The sequence below is a fragment of the Telopea speciosissima genome, chromosome 1, assembly GCF_018873765.1.
Source record: "Telopea speciosissima isolate NSW1024214 ecotype Mountain lineage chromosome 1, Tspe_v1, whole genome shotgun sequence".
NCBI classification, from domain to species: Eukaryota; Viridiplantae; Streptophyta; class Magnoliopsida; order Proteales; family Proteaceae; genus Telopea; species Telopea speciosissima.
In genome coordinates this window covers 59243854-59262784 of record NC_057916.1, presented here as the reverse complement: position 1 = coordinate 59262784, position 18931 = coordinate 59243854, and the positions used below count along the sequence as shown (strand labels likewise).

At 38.5% G+C, this 18931-nt stretch overlaps 1 protein-coding gene across 3 annotated transcripts; it reads left to right on the top strand.

The window, feature by feature from the left end:
- Nucleotides 1–8133: 8133 nt before the first annotated feature.
- Nucleotides 8134–13778, top strand: LOC122643764 (two-component response regulator-like APRR2). Of its 3 annotated transcripts, none has more exons than XM_043837356.1 (14): nucleotides 8135–8235; nucleotides 8792–8992; nucleotides 9798–9877; nucleotides 9997–10063; nucleotides 10258–10304; nucleotides 10442–10519; nucleotides 10651–11202; nucleotides 11536–11676; nucleotides 12419–12676; nucleotides 12783–12854; nucleotides 12948–13025; nucleotides 13326–13476; nucleotides 13582–13646; nucleotides 13680–13778. In XM_043837356.1, the coding sequence occupies exons 2-14, from the start codon at nucleotides 8863–8865 to the stop codon at nucleotides 13710–13712; spliced, it is 1752 nt and encodes a 583-aa protein (XP_043693291.1). In that variant the 5' UTR covers nucleotides 8135–8235; nucleotides 8792–8862; the 3' UTR covers nucleotides 13713–13778. The 3 variants fall into 3 exon arrangements, with proteins under 3 accessions (XP_043693298.1, XP_043693291.1, XP_043693285.1); XM_043837350.1 differs by having other exon boundaries at nucleotides 9991–10063; XM_043837363.1 differs by lacking the exon at nucleotides 11536–11676 and having other exon boundaries at nucleotides 8134–8235; nucleotides 9991–10063.
- The last annotated feature ends 5153 nt before the right edge of the window (nucleotides 13779–18931 follow it).

Genomic DNA, 18931 nt, shown 5'->3' with positions numbered 1-18931 from the left:
TCTCTTGATTCTATGATGCTATTTGGTTCAATAACATCATCCATAGCTTTGATCACCATGAACCGGTATGCCGTACTATTTGTAGCATAACCCAAAAACACACAATCACATGTTTTTTGTCCCAATTTTCTTTTCTTGGAATCCGATAACAACACCTTAGCCAAACAACCCCAAACCCGTAGATGTTTTAGACTTGGTTTCCTACTAAACCATTTCTCAAATGGAACCATACCAGTCTTGCTATGTGGGATTCTATTTGATAGATAACATGCCGATAGCATGGCTTCCCCCCACATATCAAGTGGTACACCTGAACTCAATAACATAGAGTTCATCATCTCTTTAAGAGACCTATTTTTCCTTTCGGCAACCCCATTTGATTCCGGTTGGTATGGAGCGGTTGTTTCATGGATAATTTCAATTTCTTCACAAAACTTATCAAGGTTAAAGTACTCAGCCCCTCTATCAGTTCTAAGTCTCTTAACCTTCTTACCAAGATGATTTTCAACTTTCATTTTGTAAGATATGAACGCCTTTCCGGCCTCATCCTTTGATTTGAGTAAATACACCATGGTATATCTAGAGTGGTCATCTATGAAAGTTATGACATAGTTGTTTCCTCCTCTAGACTCATATGACTTGTAGTCACATAAGTCAATATGGATTAATTCCAAGAGATTACTCTTCCTATCCATAGTCTTGTGAGGTTTTTTGGTTAACTTTGCCTCTACACAAGTTATGCACTTGTTTCTGAGGGATTCCACCTTATCGGTGATCATGCCTAACTTGCATAGTTTGGTGATATATTTCACACTACTATGACCCAACCTACCATGCCACAAATCAAAAAAGTTAGAAGAGACAATCATGTAAGCAGAAGAAGTACTAGTTTTCTCAATTACAATATTTCCAACACTTAGTACAAACAACCCCTCACTAAGGTATCCCTTCCCCACAAAAACATTATTTTTAGTGATAACCGCCTTATCACTTTCAAAAGCCAATTTCATTCTTACTTTATTAAGCAAAGGAACTGAAATTAAATTGCGCCTAATATCCGGCACATGAAGAACATTGGTGAGAACCATAGTCTTCCCTGAAGTGAATTTCAAAGTCACTTTTCCTTTTCCCATAACAGGAGCACTTTGGGAATTCCCCATAAATACCTTTTCATCCTCTGTATTCATGGAATAAGAGGAAAACATCTTTAGATCACCACAAATATGTCTTGTGGCACCGGTATCCAATACCCAATCTTTTGATTTTTCAATCAAATTTACTTCCGTGACCATAGCAATAAAGACGTTGTCTTCAACTAGGTTCACCTTTTCAGAATTTTTCTTCCTGAATCGACAATCTTTTTTGAAGTGTCCTAGCTTACCACACACAAAACAAGTAAGTTTCTTCTTCTTGAAAGAAGGCTCATCATTGTCTTGACGATTCTTCCTTTTCTTGTTTTGTTTGTTGGTCTCTACCAAGTTCGCTTTTAGGCGTCTTTTTCACCCTTGTCCTTGTGCCGGTTCTTCTCCTCAATTTTGATCTTTACAATCAATTGGTCTAGAGTCAACTTCGTCTTCTTATGTTTCATAGACGCCTTAAATGCATCCCAAGAAGATGGAACCTTTTCAATCAAGGCACCGGTCACAAATTCTTCCGGTAGAACCATCTTTTCCTTTGCTAGCTTTCCAACCAAAATTTGAAATTGATCAATTTGGCTTGAGACGGTGTCACTATCTTTCATAGCAAAGTTTAGAAAGTTAGCCACCAAGTACTTCCTTGAACCAGCATCCTCAAGAGAGTACTTTTTTTACCAACGCATTCCAAATCGAACATGCATACTCCAAAGAACTATACACATGGTATAGGTCATTTGATAATGCATTCAAAATTCGATTCTTGCACTGGTAATCCACTTGAATCCAAGCCACCCTTTTGCCCTCCTTTTCAGGATCATTACTTTTTTCCGGCATGGATTCAGTCAAGGCAAATACCACCCCAATTTGGGCTAATGCAAACAACATCATTTGCCTCCATCGTTTGAAGTTTTGACCTCCAAACTGTTCGATCTTGTCAAATTCAGAGATAATCCTCATCTTACCCAAATCCGGGATAAGCTCCGTCACCGACGGGATAACATTGGTGGAAATTGAGTCAACGGTAGGAAAAAGAGGAATCTCCTTACCATTGCGGCTAACAGGAACTCCGCCTCCTTGGTTGTTGATTGCTCCTCCAATACTTGTGTTTGAAGGATTTCCTTCATTGGCAGCTCCATCAGCGGTGTTGTTGTTCAAAGCATCACCCTTGTTGCTTACGTCTCCAAGATCAGCCATGAGATCTTATAATATCAATTACCTTAAACTTATTGGGTAATTGTATTACAATTCCTTACAAATAATTGAAACAACACGAATTGCAATACAATAGATTAAGCAGTAGAAACTAGGCTTGACCTTTGGCTGAAATGAGAAGACCAAAGATTGAATTTGATGTAGAACCACACCCGCAACAACTTGAACAAGCTTGAGGTTGAGTCACACTTGTGGTGCTGCCTTTAAGGTAATTGATGCCTCCCCGCCAAGGAGTGTTCGCACCACTACCCCAAGATAAAACAACCTCCAACTAGAAGATGAAGCGAGTCCTTCTAGTCCCTTGAAGGAGCCAAGAGCTTCAACACGACAACCCTCTAACACACTTAGAAGAAAAGAGAGAGGAGAGAGAATAATACTCCTAGTGATTGCTAAGTATGGGCATGAACATGTATCCAAAGATGTCTCTTACAAAGCAATTGGTTGGGTTTATATAGGCCCAAGACCAATCCTTGCATTCCCTTGGAATTCTCAAGAATAACCATCCACTTATGACCAAATTGAAGAATAAGATTTATGGGCATGAATATGGACATGAATTGGAGGTTAATTCCAAATTCATGGTCATTCCCCACTAAGGGTCATGAATGACCTTAAAATTCATTCATTCTCCACTAAGACCATAAAGGCCTTAAAACCCCATAAAATGGTCATTCTCCACTAAGGACCATAAAGGCCTTAATACCCATAAAGGGAGAGACATCACCTATGGCCATGAATTGAGAAATCAATCTCATTCAATATCCTTGACCCACCTTCCCACTCATGATAGTGACCATGAATAGACTTTAGGGTACCCATAGAATGTTACAACCTTTGGAATTACTTCTTTGATCACATGGGTCCCACACCATAACAAAGCAATCAAAAAATTTTAAAATATATTTTATTTTATTTGAAGTTTCAAAATTTTCTGATTGCTTTGTTATGGTATGGGACCCATGTGATCAAAGAAGTAATTCCAAAGGTTGTAACATTCTATGGGTATCCTAAAGTCTATTCATGGTCACTATCATGAGTGGGAAGGTGGGTCAAGGATATTGAATGAGATTGATTTCTCAATTCATGGCCATAGGTGATGTCTCTCCCTTTATGGGTATTAAGGCCTTTATGGTCCTTAGTGGAGAATGACCATTTTATGGGGTTTTAAGGCCTTTATGGTCTTAGTGGAGAATGAATGAATTTTAAGGTCATTCATGACCCTTAGTGGGGAATGACAATGAATTTGGAATTAACCTCCAATTCATGTCCATATTCATGCCCATAAATCTTATTCTTCAATTTGGTCATAAGTGGATGGTTATTCTTGAGAATTCCAAGGGAATGCAAGGATTGGTCTTGGGCCTATATAAACCCAACCAATTGCTTTGTAAGAGACATCTTTGGATACATGTTCATGCCCATACTTAGCAATCACTAGGAGTATTATTCTCTCTCTCTCTTTTCTTCTAAGTGTGTTAGAGGGTTGCTGTGTTGAAGCTCTTGGCTCCTTCAAGGGACTAGAAGGACTGCTTCATCTTCTAGTTGGAGGTTGTTTTATCTTGGGGTAGTGGTGCAGAACACTCCTTGGCAGTAGGAGGCATCAATTACCTTAAAGGCAGCACCACAAGTGTGACTCAACCTCAAGCTTGTTCAAGTTGTTGCGGGTGTGGTTCTACATCAAATTCAATCTTTGGTCTTCTCATTTCAGCCAAAGGTCAAGCCTAGTTTCTACTGCTTAATCTATTGTATTGCAATTCGTGTTGTTTCAATTATTTGTAAGGAATTGTAATACAATTACCCAACATTCAGGACGACAACAATGAAGTAGCTTCAGAATCACCCGTTCCCCTTGAGAATCCAAGGAATTTTGTTGTAATCGAAGATGACCTGAACGTTTAACCAGGTCTGAATATTTCTCTCTATATTTCGAGAATAGATACGCAAGAATAGTTTGCAAACCTTCCCATTATCTTCTTCCTCGAACCACCCTGAAATTTTAATTTAAGGCAATGCGAATGTTTAATCCATGGCTCTATATACGCTGTTCGATGGAACTGATATCCCTAGAACCAAATCCGTTCAAGAGCAGAAAATGGAGAAAGCCAGAAAAGGGGGGAAGATGAAAGAAGAATGAGGGTTTTTGGATTTGGTTTCAAAATTTGAGTGCATCGGGTCAGGTTTACTCAATCTGGTCGGGTGAAAGAGTCAAATGGGGTTAAAATATAGGATATGAAATATTTGCGGATGGATTGGTTGAGTATCAAGTGGAGTGATCTCAAGGGGGTGTTAGACGCTCCAGCTCTCGCCACCGCAGGACAGGAGCCACATCTGTAGCTAAGAGCCTACTACAAGCTGTATGCCTGTATTATTGCACATTTACATCATTATAGGATGAATTTAACTCGTATCTAAGGAGGCGTGCACCCAGCTTGCTGCCAGGGAGAGGATCCTGATCCTTATAGGATTGATCATGAATCCATATCGGCTGAAACTGATACCAATATACGACTATAGGTCGACTAATACGGCTGATTCAAACCGATATCATAAAACCATGCCTGCAGTGCACATGACTTAACCTTCCTACATTTCACTCGTGATAAGTGACAACTGACTTTTCAGCCAGTTCTACCTGAGCATGACGTGTCATTCCGTACCATACCCTTTTAATGATTAAAGAAGTTCTTAGTACTTAAGCGCCCGATCCAATTAATTAAATGCTTAACTACTAATTATCAAATCTCTATTCCATTATTAATTATAGAATTTACAAAGCTAATGCTACTCATTCCATAATTAATCTTCTTGGTCATTTATGGAAGAAATCGTAAATTACCCAAAAAGCCCTTGTATTTAAAATTTTCTGACTTTAGATATTTAGATTGCAAATAAAGGAAGCCCGATCCAAATAAGATGGGCCCAACTTAATATTTCTGTGAAGCTTAGAAGCCCACAAATTTAAGAACGTGCAGTCCAGTCTGAATCCTGTGGGGCTTGGAGAACTCTTATCTCACATTCATACATTTCCTACAAGTTAAGCTTAGTGAAAAGCTTCCAAAAAGGATTTTAAACTCAAAATAGGGGATCGAATCAGTCTTTGCCAATTTTGATCCGAATCGGTTCAGAATAGTCAAGAATCAATCCCCAAATCCCTAGAATCAGCCGTTAGATTGAAACCCAATGATTCAGTCCCCAAAACCCAAAATGCGACTACTTCAGACTGACCGAAATCGGGATGCTTCATAGCGTATTTTGATCCAAAAAGACCATTTAATTGATCTGATTCCAAATTCAAAACGTAGGCTTCAAAGATAAGGCAACATGGCTTTGATGTTTCTTTCTTTTTTTATTTGGGAAAAAGAACACTACTTGGTCACATAGCTCCTGCACCTAGACACAAGAGCGCACAAAGTACCGCTCTTCCACCCGCCCCCATCAAATAAAAAAGTGGATATCTATTGATTCCCTTACATGCACTCTCACTGGTCTCTGCACTAGAGCAGATGCTACACAACCTGGAAATGATCTCTTGCCCTTTTTATATTTTTGGCGAGTGGAGTTGAGAGTGAGAGCCCTTTAATTTTATTTTTTTTTGGCTGAAAGATAACGAGAGCCTTTGCCGAAAATAAACTTCTCTGTGAAAACAGGGATAAAACTGCATACATTATGATCCTTCCCAGACCCCACAATGGCGAAAGACTCATGCATTAGATACACCCTTTTTTATAGTAAAAGCCCTTAATGTTCAAAGATCCTACCTTACCTTCCCACCATACAAGTTGGTAGAAGTCTCAAATGGGGTTGTGAGTTGTGACCAACCTCAATGATAGATAGTGAGTGATGTTTCCTCAAAGCCCAACCCTTATATGGTGTAACAATAACAATCTTAGATGCTTTACCAAACTAGTTTGCTCTATCTTAATGTCGAATAACTCACATTGAGTTGGGCAGTATGGCCGGTCTGGATTTGGTGGAAATGATAATGTGCTAGAGGAAATTTAAAGGGAAAATTGTTTAGATCTACTAGATAATGAAAAGATTTACAAAACTGGTAAATGAAACTTATGTTTTACAATCACAAGTCACCAAGTTGAAAAGATTTACCAAATTCCCGTGTAAGTAAAAAGAGTTAAACAAACAACCCAAAATACCCTCAGCATCATTCTCTCTCTCCCCTCGTTTTTATATTTGTATTCAACCTTTCCATTTTTTACTGACCCCTACCCTTCTTCCTCCTAAGTCCCACCTTCCTCCCCTTCCCCTCTCCTCTCTCCACCCACGCCGCCCAGAAAAGGAAGCTCCTTCCTTGTCAATAGTCTTTTAGATTCTTAATACAAAAGAAGAAAAGAGAAAATGAAGCGTGAGATTCGCCAAGAAAAGGGAACTCCTTCCATGTCTTCTTTGCTATTTTTAGTGTTCTCTGTATTGCAACACTATAACCCACCATTTTCAGTGTTCTTCGAGTTGGAACACTATAACCCACCCACACAAACAGGCTTTCTTTCTGTGATACAGACATCCTCACTTTTCTGCAGACACCAACACCAAACTCCCTGTTCAGCAATAGCAGGAAAACGTTTCCATAAAAAAGTAGCAGGAAGACTTATACTACAATACCTCATAAATGTTTAAACACTAAAGAGTAAAAACTTATCCATGAATAATTAATTAAGGATCAAAAAAAGAGAAAATTGACAGGTTAAAAGCCTTAAACGTGAACAATCCTTCACTATGTCTCTGTCTCTGTCTTTCTCAAATTGTCAATATATCATATCATTCATCTTCTCACTCAAAAGATTGGACGGCCCTATCCCCTCCAGCCACGCTGCTAGTGTGTTCAATTCTCGGGCTATCACGCCCTCTGGCTGAGAAGGATGGCACCACTAGGGCCGGGTAGATCCACATAGGTTCACCTGGAGATTATTTATGTGGAAGGAGGTTCGTTTTCTAGGCGGTTTGGGTGGAGGGAGAGGGAGGAAGGAGAGGGGCCCGACAGATTCATAGATGGGTTCCCCTGAAGACTATTGATGTGGAAGGAGGTTCCTTTTCTAGGCAGTGTGGGTTGTTGTAGGGAGAGGAAGGAGAGAGTGGTTGTGGGTGTTCTTTGGTCTGAGAAAGAAGAAGAAGGGTGGGGTTAATAAAAAATTAAAAAAATGAAAAGATTGAATAAAGAAATAAAATCAAAGTGAAAGAAAGAAAAAGATTAAGGGTATTTTAAATAATTTAGATTTTTTTAATCATATGAAAATTTGGTAAATCTGTTCAAGATGGTATCATGTGATTGTAAAACATATTTCACATCTATCATTTTTGTAAATTATGTTTTTATCCAGTAGATCTAAGAAATTCTCCCAAATTTAAAACCAAAATTTGCCCCCAGCTCCAATAGCGTACGGTGAGAGAGGTGAATTATTTTTAAGAAAGGTAATTATTGAGTTTGGACCGTGTGAAGAGTACAAAAAGGAAGAAGAAAGATAAAGGCATGAAGATTTGAGGATATCATTTGTCATTATAAGAATTTGGAATGGTAGTTTGGCAATTTAAGGATCTGAAAAGGAATCTTTACGTTAAGATTATATGGTGAAACACAAAAGAGTGAATATTTTAAAAGCTTTTTGGGTTTGGGGGAGCCTTTCGACCTTTGCATATCCTGTGGTCCAGAGAAACTGACAGCAATTGTACGTACACATCATCACCTAGAAATCCCACTCGTAAGTACTATTTACGACTGAAGAAGACAGACTTAAGCAGAGTAAGAGAAGAAACCGTCTTTCCTTCCTCACACCATAGGTAAATGAATCGGTCTTCTATGATTTAACTTTAACCAGGCTTTTACTCGTTGTCTTGAGCTTGATGGGTCATTGGATCTTCCTTTAACTCTGTTGAGGACTTGGGGTCTTCTTCACTCTCACTTGCTTCTCTCCATAGTGCTCTTTCCCCCCCCCCCCCCTTTGTATCTCCCTCTATTAGTGCTGGTATTTTGCTTGCTTTGAGGGATCCAGCTATGATTCTTTGTTTTTTTTCCTGTTTTGAGTTGGGTTTTATAAGTTGATTTCAGGTTTTCTTTTCTCTTTCATTCACGATCCTTGGAGGACTTTATTTCGCTTGTTTTTTAGTTTCTTAGTTTTTAATATTTGGGATTTTCATCGTTTGTCTGCTCCTCTGTTTTTGTCTGAAGATATTAAATGGGTTTGCTCCAAATTATTGGTATCTAAACTAAAACTGTCATTTGCATAGAGGATTTCTTCATTTGTATCCTGAAGAACCAAGAGGACATTAACCACTGGCTTAACTTCACAATCTAAGGTTTCTCTTCAGTAATTCATCAGAGAACTTTTTTTTGCTGAATGGGTTTATATCTGATTTATTGGTTCTTCTAATTTTGATGGGATCTTCATTTGGGTCCTGCCATCGTGCTTGATTATTTGATTTGGGTCTTGCAGTATTAGAACTGTTTGTTGTCAAGTGGTGATCTCCCAAACTACTGGATGGCCTGAAAAGATGCAAGTCAACTATGGTTTGCACAGCTGATGATCTACTGGGCTGGAAGGATTTTCCTAAAGGACTCAGGGTTCTTCTACTTGATGAAGACAGTGACTCAGCTACTGGGATAAAATCCAGACTTGAAAAAATGGACTATATTGGTTGGTGACTTTCCAAATTCCCCTTTATTTCATAGCTTTAAATGAACAATTTTTATTGCCCAAGTTTAAAACTTGGAATTACTCCCTCTTCTTTCTCCTGTCTCACCTGACTTTTCTGGCCATTGTTAATGATCGCCTTTGTAATTGAAGGTGTCTTGTAGTTCATCATAGCATTAGGTAGTCCTTTTCTTTTTGAAGTCACAGTTTAGAGTTTTAGTAAATATTTGCGTACTAGGAATTAATGTATCCTTTCTACTTAATGAAGATTATTACTTAATATGTGCAAAGTGTGGATTAGTAGGTTTCTGGATTAATGGTTGAGACTATACGATTGTTAATTTTTCTACAAGACTTTCTGTTTGTTGGCTATGTGGAATTTAAAAGCCTATTAAGGCTATTTATTTATGAGCAGATTTGATCTTTATCATGTTCATTTGTTTTTGGAATCCATTAATTTTTTAATGGTAGAATAGGGCTAGAAGTTTGATGCAGTCATACTGTAAACTAAATTGACCGTTATATAACCATTTTAAGCGTAAATCCTTTCATTCTGTTTCTAATTTTTCAGTTTTCTATATCTATTGTCATCTAGGCTTCATTTTCTTTGTTGTTGACATTTCTTAAAGTTCTTAAAATGTTAGTCCCTTCTCCCCCTCCCCCCCTCTCTTGATAAGTGCCAATTCAAATGTTTGTCCTTCTCCACTTATTCAGTATCTTCTGAGTTTGTAATGGGGCAGGGGAGACTTCTTTTACATACTAATCTGATTTCATTTCTTAATGGTGGTATCCTGTTTCCTGATTGCAGTTTTCACATTCTGCAACGAGAATGAAGCATTGACAGCAATTTTAAATGGAATTGAGTGCTTCCATGTTGCCATAGTTGAGGTAAGGAGATTTAAGTTCAACAAAACTGCAACTTTATCACTTTCTTGATTAAATACATAATCACATTAAGTTGCTTTATTTGGGGGGGTGGAGATCTTGAAATGCATCTTTGGGTACAGGTCAGCACAAGCAATAGCAATGGGAGTTTCAGGTTTCTTGAGAGTGCCAAGGACCTACCCACCATCAGTAAGTGTGTTCATCCCTCATAGCCAATCCTATTTAGATTTAGTAAACTTTTAAATTTTCACATACTGTTAAGCTTTACTATAATAATTGGTTCATTTTAGAATTGGCACGATTTTATTGTCTTCAGAAATTAAGCATATATTATCTTAATTAACTCAAGCTGCTAATATGATGTATGAAATTTTCTGTTGCAGTGACATCAAATATCCATTGCTTAAGTACCATGATGAAGTGCATTGCAGTAGGTTTACTAATCTGTCCTCTCAACTCACATACATGGAGGCTTTCCTCACACACACACTGTTTATAGATGCACACACAAGCGCATGAAAATTGTGCCTTTCTCAATTATGGCTTGAATTTGCACAAAATTGTCAGCTTGGTGCAGCAGAGTTCCTTCAGAAACCACTATCTGAAGACAAATTGAAGAACATTTGGCAGCATGTGGTTCATAAGGTGTGTTTTTTACTACTAAATCATTTCTTTGGGTTTGGTAGTTTCAGATACTACTGTTATGGAAATATAGTTGAGTTGTTGTGCTATGAACTGGAACTGTGAAAATTTCTGAGACCATTAGTCCTGAACAGGCCTTCAATGCAGGGGGAACCGGTGTCTCCAAATCACTGAAGCCCACCAAAGATACCATAATTTCCAGGCTTCAGCTCCAAGCGGAAACCATGAACCCAAAGAATGAAAACTTGTTGGAAGCAGAAGGTGAAGTCCAGCCCCACAAGCATGATCATGACCAGTCAGCAGATAGTGATAGGTTCCCAGCACCTTCAACCCCACAATTAAAACGAGGGGGAAGATTGTTGGATGATGGTGACTGTCAAGACCAACCTAACTGTTCAATGGAGAAAGATCCTGGGGATCAAGAATCGGATTTGAAATCTGTTGACATTACTTGCAGCAACCTAGCTGAGGAAACTACTAGTAAAGTGGATCCAGTACCAATGGCCCAAGTTGCTGGGATAAAAGAGGAGGATGACTCACCTGATGGTTCTCAAAATGAAAGCAATATATCTTCTCTTCGAAATGATGAAGATAGGGTAGCGGATTCTAGAGTGAAAAATGGAAGCCCAAAGAAGAAATCTATTCCTCCTTTCTGTGGGCACAGAGTAGACAAGAAGAAGACAAAGGTAGTTTAGTTTAATTCCTAATGAAAGCTAAACTGGATTTTATAAATTTCATGTGTTAAAGTTTTTATCTTTTTTCGTGTGGTCCATTAACATGTCCAATTTAATGTTGGTTTGAGACAAGTGACCAAATCTTGCAAAAATCGTAAAATTGGCAAAGTCAGTAAGCTTTGAGGTCTATGGTCATGAAAGTTCTGAATTCAGTAGGACAGAGCATTGTTTTACTCTGATATCCACTGGTTATCTGATTGTGTCTTCCTACTGTGGCCTTAAAGTTGGATGGCTTTCAGAAAGATAATTTTCATAAATTTTGTTTGAATTTATTGGTGTTTTCAGGTCGATTGGACGCCTGAACTGCACAAACAATTTGTGCAGGCAGTTGAGAAACTGGGGGTCGACCAGGCCATCCCTTCTCGAATTCTAGACTTGATGAAGGTCGAGGGTTTGACAAGACATAATGTGGCAAGTCACCTCCAGGTCAGTATAGGAAGCTGCTTCCTATTATCTTAGGATTAGGGGAAATGATTCAAGAAGAGAAAACAGGAATCAGCCCCTTTAATTTTTTTGAGCCATAGCCCCTTTTTCTTGGATGGTTAAGATTTTCTGTGTAAAACACACATTAAACCAGAAACCTTTAACACCTCAAAACAGTTTTCCTGAGAAATGCTTGCTTGTGAGAAACTGGTTTCTGGGGGAACAATGTCTATACCACATTAAAATGTGGAAAAATACAAAGTGGAATATCAGACACCTTCAATAATTGAATTTAATATTTAGAATGATTTTAAATGTCATTTGAAAGGATAATATGGTCAGAGTTCCTTCATTTGGGTTTGAGGATGATAGCTATAAGCCATGATTTTCAGGACAATTAACCGCCGTAATGCCAATATCAATCTCTCCACCTTTGTGTGCAAAATTTCCTTAGTTCTTTCTCAAACTGTCCATTGTGTACCAATGTGGAATCACTAAACTTAAACAGCTAAAAGATGATATGATTAACACTTAACAGTTGAACAAAGAATCTTGACATCTGGGGTGTAAGATGAATGAAATTAACTAGGACTGGTGTAGGACATCAGTAAGTGGACTAACAATTGAAGACTGTAGGGATATGTACAGTTATCAGGACCACCATGCATATTTTGTTGAAGTATAACTCATTGAGTGACTCATGGTGTTGCTGCTGTTGTTGTTATTGTTGTTGTTTTGCTTGCAGAAGTATCGAATGCATCGAAGACACATTGTGCCAAAGGAAGATGATTGGAGATGGCATCATTCAACGGATACCTTGCAGAGAGTTTATGCACAAAAACCTGTCATGGCCTTCCCTCCATACCATTCTAATTATGGTTTGTCTGCCAACCAAATTTATCCTGTATGGGGTCATCCTCCTAGCATCCAAATGCGTGGTGGTCATCCAGGCTTCCCCTCATGGCGGCTTCCACAGAGCTGGCCTTGGAAGACTTATCCTGGGGTAAAATCTTTTGGAAATTTACTGCCAACTGAAGTTGAGGATCCATGTATATCATCATAGTTAGTATATGTTGCATTTTGATGCATGTAACATAATTATGTTTCAGATGTATGCTGATGCATGGGGATGCCCTGTGATGCCCACACCACAAGTTCCATCATGCTCCCCCTCTCCACAAGTTAGTATCCTGATATGGAGAACTACATATATTCTGTGTTGATTCTTCAAATCTTATCATGTTAAACAATTTTTGGGATTTGATTTGGTGCAGTATCCCCCAGGATTTCACAGTTCAGACACAGGTCAAGAACTAGGCAAGTTGCAGAGAGTCCTCTTTGAGCTGAATCCGGTAAATCCAATTCCTTCATGAGCAGAGAAAGTATCTAGGGGGTGTATCAGTAATTACAGTGATCCATATATTTATATAAGTACCCCTGGATGCCTTCTTCTGTTATATGAGTCACTTCATCATGCATGATTTCCTTTGATATTAAAGGTTGAAGCTTTGCAATTCCCCCTTGGCCATCCCTAGAGGTGACATGGATAATTACAGAAATACCCATGGGTTTGCACTAGAATGAAAATTATGTTTTGGCATTGTTTCATAGGGCTGAGCTAGCTGACTCTTTTTATTAAGTATTGGGAACAGGCAGAGGAGGAGGTGATTGACAGGGTGGTGAAAGAGGCAATAAGCAAACCGTGGCTGCCGCTTCCATTGGGACTGAAGCCACCCTCCACCGAAAGTGTACTTTCTGAGCTCCACGGGCAAGGCATCTCCACCATCCCTCTCAGACCCCACACCACATCTTCCACCACCACCAACAGCAACAGCCACCAAAACCAAAGGAAATAACAGGATAAAAAAGGGAAGGAAAAAGCAAAGGAGAAGCTCTTATCCCATATGGGCAACCAAAGCCAAAAGGTTTCATACGTTTCTATCTTCTCTGAAGAACTTCAGAAGCAGCACAAGGTGAGAAAGAGACTGAGCATGAGAGCAGAAAAGAGAGGAATATCTCTGCTCTTATTTAGCATCTGATGGTGATGGTGATGGTTGGGGCCTACTACTTCTGAGCGCTGGATTCCTGACGAACTAATCACTAGATTGTATGTTATTGTCACCCTGCATCTACCATTGGCATCTGACATCTCCCTAAACGAGGGTGGGATCCACAGTCCACACCCCCACGGAATATTCCCATATGTATTTCTGCTAACCAGAGAAGTGTTTGCTGCTGTAAGTAGTGTAACCTCTGATAGTGTTAGGATTGTAGTGACCTTTTGCTCTGGGAATAATAAAGTTTGGAGAAAGTTTTGGTTTCCACTCAAAATCAGAGATATTTTTTTTGGTATTTCAATCTTGCGCTCAAGTGGTTCCCATTGTCCAATAACTAAGAAAAGTTCGATCCTCCTTATAATGGTAGTGGTGGGACCTTGCACCACATATCTTTATGAGGTATCGGTATCGGATTGGTCAAATTGTATCGTTATCGGTTGAGGCTGATGTCGATATCTAACTGATTTTGGAACAGGTATTGGTATCGGATCAAGGGTAAATTGTAAAGAACCCGATTTTTAATGAAAAGTAAGGGTAAAATTGATTGATACCGGCCGATCCAGATCACCGATACTGATATTTCAATCACTAGTCACAGCTACTGGCTCCTGATGAACGCTTATGGCTATTTTTGGTTGTGTGGAATTGTGAGTTTTTTTCCAATGGAAAAGCACCAGAAAAAATTAGGTTCCGTCTGATAGTATTGGGAATTGTAGAAGTATAGTCCTACATAGATTATCTAGGACTTTTGATGTGTCTTAATATACTCTTGTGCCTTGAATTTTCTCTTCTTAACCTTCCTATGAAATGCATATGGAGCAGACTTAAATCCAAGGAGGATTTAAAAATTGTACAATTACATCCTATTGCAAGACCACAAAAGATAAACTACTATACCTTCCCATGCAATATTATTAACCTATGCTTAAGATGTAGTAATATAAGCTGTAATTTGACTAAATTAATTATACATTTTCCCAGTCGTCACAATCTTGGATGACATCTCCAGATTTTGCCCATGATGAGATTCTTTGGGAGCTGGTATAGCAGTTGATCTCCCAAGAATCTCATCATGGCCGGTTCATTTCTTTTTTTTTCAGTTTTGGTGTGAGTTTCAGGAAACTGAAATCGAATCAATAAGGATTTTTCGGTTTTTGCTCGGTTTGGATTCGGGTTCAGTTCAATTTGAAAATCAGATATAGACTGGTTCAGGGTAGGGTTTGGGGGTCGATTTCAATGTTCGGTTTGGTTCGGTCCCATCGGTTGGGCCAATCAATGACCTGTCGGTTTAGTCCGAACCGAGCCGAAACCGAATGGTTCTCTAACCTGCAAGGCGAAGCCAAAACGATAAGGCCTTAGTTTGGTTTGGATCGGGTTCAATCGGGTCAGGCCGAATCGGTTTGATCTGTTCAGTTTAGGTTTTGACATCCTTAGGTGAGGGTATGGCCTTGCGGATCTTTATCCCCTACAATTCCCTGCCCGTCCATTTTCTACAATTCCTCTCATAGGGGGCAGAAATAACCACCATACACGAACACACTGCCTGGATAGAGTCCACTCCCCCCTCTTAGAGGGACTTGGGGAAATGGATTAGACAGAGAATTGCAAGAGATAATTTTCCATGGCATTAAAACGTATCATATCAACGATATAATAAATGTAGCCCCTAGGGGGTTGCTCTCGCTGGCAAGGACCAACACCTCACGATTAAGAAGTCCAGAGTTCAACTCAGCTTGGAGCCTACCTATCCAAAAATAAATAAAATTTGATATTAATACATGTTAGGGTTGTGTCTATCTTCTTCTTTTAGACTTGTAAACCAGATTTTTGTGGGCTGTAGCTCATTCTGTGGGCAATGATGGATGGGAATGCTGCAAATGGATTCTCCGTAAAGGGTTCCTCCTTTGATGTATTACAGGCTCTCTCACTCTTGGGCTGATGGCCCATCAAGTGATTTCTATGTTTTGAACCAAGTCCCGAGCTGTCTCAGATCTATTGCTAAATCCAGGTGTGGTACCAGAATTGGGTTTTTAGGACCACTTATTGATACATGAGCATGTCATTGAAGGACCACCCATGGTTGAAACATGGAAACAACATATTGTTACTCTAACAGTAGACTTGGGACCTCATTACACATTCTAGGACAAGTTAAACTATAATACAATGCAACCATGTTTAATATCCCTGAATTTACATATGGGGGCACCTGTATCAACTATTAAGTAGCAAACAAAAACAAAATAATTAGGGCATTGTTGGATTATTTTGTTTAATTAATGGCTTAATTTCTGAATTTGTGATTAGATTACAATTGTCTTTGTTATGACTATTAATACCTTAATGGGTTTCCTACCCAGTCAGGTTCGTAGGTTCCTCTCATAGGGGACTGGAAATGACAACCTCATCCCCTGCCCGAACACACTAACCGGGTGGGGTGAGGTCATCATTTTCGCCCTCCCTATGAGAGGAACCTACGAACCTAACCGGGTAGGGAACCTGAGAGGAGAAAAATTCTGGGCATAACCGGTTTGGGTTTCGCACCCAACTATGGGGCAGCCAATTGGACCAGTTGGGTTGGCCACTTAGGAAGTGGACTTCCCCCTTTGGGTCTCTTCCCTCTCTGTGTTTCCTATTTAGAGCGGGACATTGTGAGGAGGTGGGGACTGATTATATACATACATAATCAAGTCACCCCTAACCCTTATGCTATTATTGAGAACATAGTCCCTTTCTCACTCTCAATCTTGTTCACCAAGTTACTACTATTTTCTCTTTGGGATTTCATCTATTCCCAAGGATTTGTGGCGTGAAGTTTTTCGTGAAGAAGCCTTTCAAGATATCTAGAGATTGAAGAAGACCGTTCGAGTTCGTGAAACCTTATAACCAAATCCGTACAAGATCCTCTTCCGCTGCGTTTTCATCTCTGTTCAGGTAACACCCTAACGAGTGGTGATGTATTTACAGTTAAGATGTCCTCTCAGTCCTCAAACTCAAGACATATGTGAAGCACAGTATACAGGAAATCACACAACAGACCTTCAAAAGAGGAAAGGGCAGTCAACAATGCACATTGTGGGTATGGTGTAACATAGGTGGAAAGGTTTTCAGCCGGTATAATCCATCTACGCTGCACGGTTGGGTAAGCCATCTGTGTTTAATGTATCCAAATTATGGTTATCAAACACTCCATATTCTGTGTATACCATAAAATAAAGGGTGCAACTTGTTGTCACCAAAGTGGTGAACTAATAAAATCTCAAAAGTTATTTATTGTAGGGATAAAAAAGGGTTTTCTAAAGGTTGAAAGATATTTAATTTTTAATGCAGTATTTATGTGAAATAACATGATTTTTCCTCATTTAAAAAAAAAAATGTGTGTTAGTTCAAAAGGGTAAAAAAGTAAGATTACTACTTCTTAATTTACCACTTTGGTTACAGTAATATTTTTCCTAAAATTAAAATAAAAATAACTAAAAATAAAAGAACCCTTATTATTTGTAGGTAAATGTTCTTAAACAATCTTTCTCTAGTTGTACCAACAATTTCCAGAAAGAGAGGCAATTTGAAGTCCAAATTCATATTAAGTCCAGCATCGTCCGCTGTAACTACCATATGGTTGTTAACTTAGCAAACTAAGTCAGATGACAAAATATTCATAATATCATCTAATCATGAGTTAAAGTTCAGATCAATTTCACTTAGTTTTATATATTAAAAATGGTTTCGAAACACCCATGGTATGAACCTTCCTATGCGTCCATTTAAAATATTGCCACATGGGCAGATGATGTGGCTATTGTAACCATTGGATAGAGAGGTGAATTAGTAATATGCCAGATGTCAAAGCCTAATTCGATCAAATACCTTCCTAAATACATATATCCTCATGTATGTCTATGAATGCCTAAAGTACTCGGACCACTACTATGCAATTTTCCCATAACCGTAGATTTTCAAAAATTTGTGTTTGCTATGTAGAAAACTTTGATTTGGCTTAAACTTCAAATTTGATCAAGGAACTTGATAATCTACCTGTACACAAAGTTTGGATTCCATTTGATCAGCATTGTGGCAATTATTGTCATTTGAAATGTAAAAAAGGTTCCTACCATGGGCATGTAAGAATCGGATTCCATTATTTATTTATTGTTGTGGGTACATGGAATTTCATTAAAGGAGAAACTAAACAAACCATACAAAGTAGTGAACAAGGTCCATAGCCAAGGGATCTATTAGCAATGGCAATGGCACACTTAGATTTTTTTGTCATATGAATAAAAACAAAGGTCTTTTTATAGTGAGTGACTTATATTCATATGAGAGAAAAACAATTTAAACCAATGATTTGAATAGTTAAGGCAAATCGTCTATCCAATGATGTTTTAAATATGGAAAAGGTTCTTGTAATCAAGGTTGGTTTCAACAAGATTGTAATTTTACTTTTTTATTCTTTGATTAATTTTCGAAAATTGTTTTAATCATGTATAAGAAAGGGTTTTCAAATAAGTTGAAAGTGGAAATGAAGAACTTTTCTTATTTACAGACGCCTATATTTTAGATAACTCTTCTTATTTAGGGACTTCTATATTTTTCTCTAGAATAAATCTCGTGACTAGACTATGTTAATTCAGAGAGTGGAAAGGAAGCTTGGTGGTTGGAAAATTCCACTCTTATCTCAGGCTGGGAGGTCGATCCTGGTTAAAATTGTCCGCAATTGTATTCCTACTTATTGGATGTCCTGTTTTATGTTGCCTACTAAGGTATATGATAAGCTTGATTCCATTAATGATAAATTCTGGAGAGGGGAGGAACACGGTAAGAAGCAGTGGAGTGCTATTGGTTGGCATGCTATGTGTAAGCCTAAATCGTGGGGAGGATTCGGATTTTGAAGCTTAATTGACCATAACAAGGCTCTTCTTCTTAGGCTCTTTTGGTGGATTCTGACTCAACCAAATACCCCATGGCTCAAGATTCTTAGGGAAAAATATTTTCATTTACATAACCTTTTTAATGCTTCTAACCCTTTCCAAACGTGGTTCAATTACTTGGAATAGTATTGTGAAGGAGTATGGATCAGGTAGGGCTATTAATATATGGACTGATCCTTGGATCCCTTCTTTATATAACTTCTGATTATCTGCATTTGTTCGGATTAACCCATTTTATTTTTCTATTAGTGATCTCATGGTACAAGATTG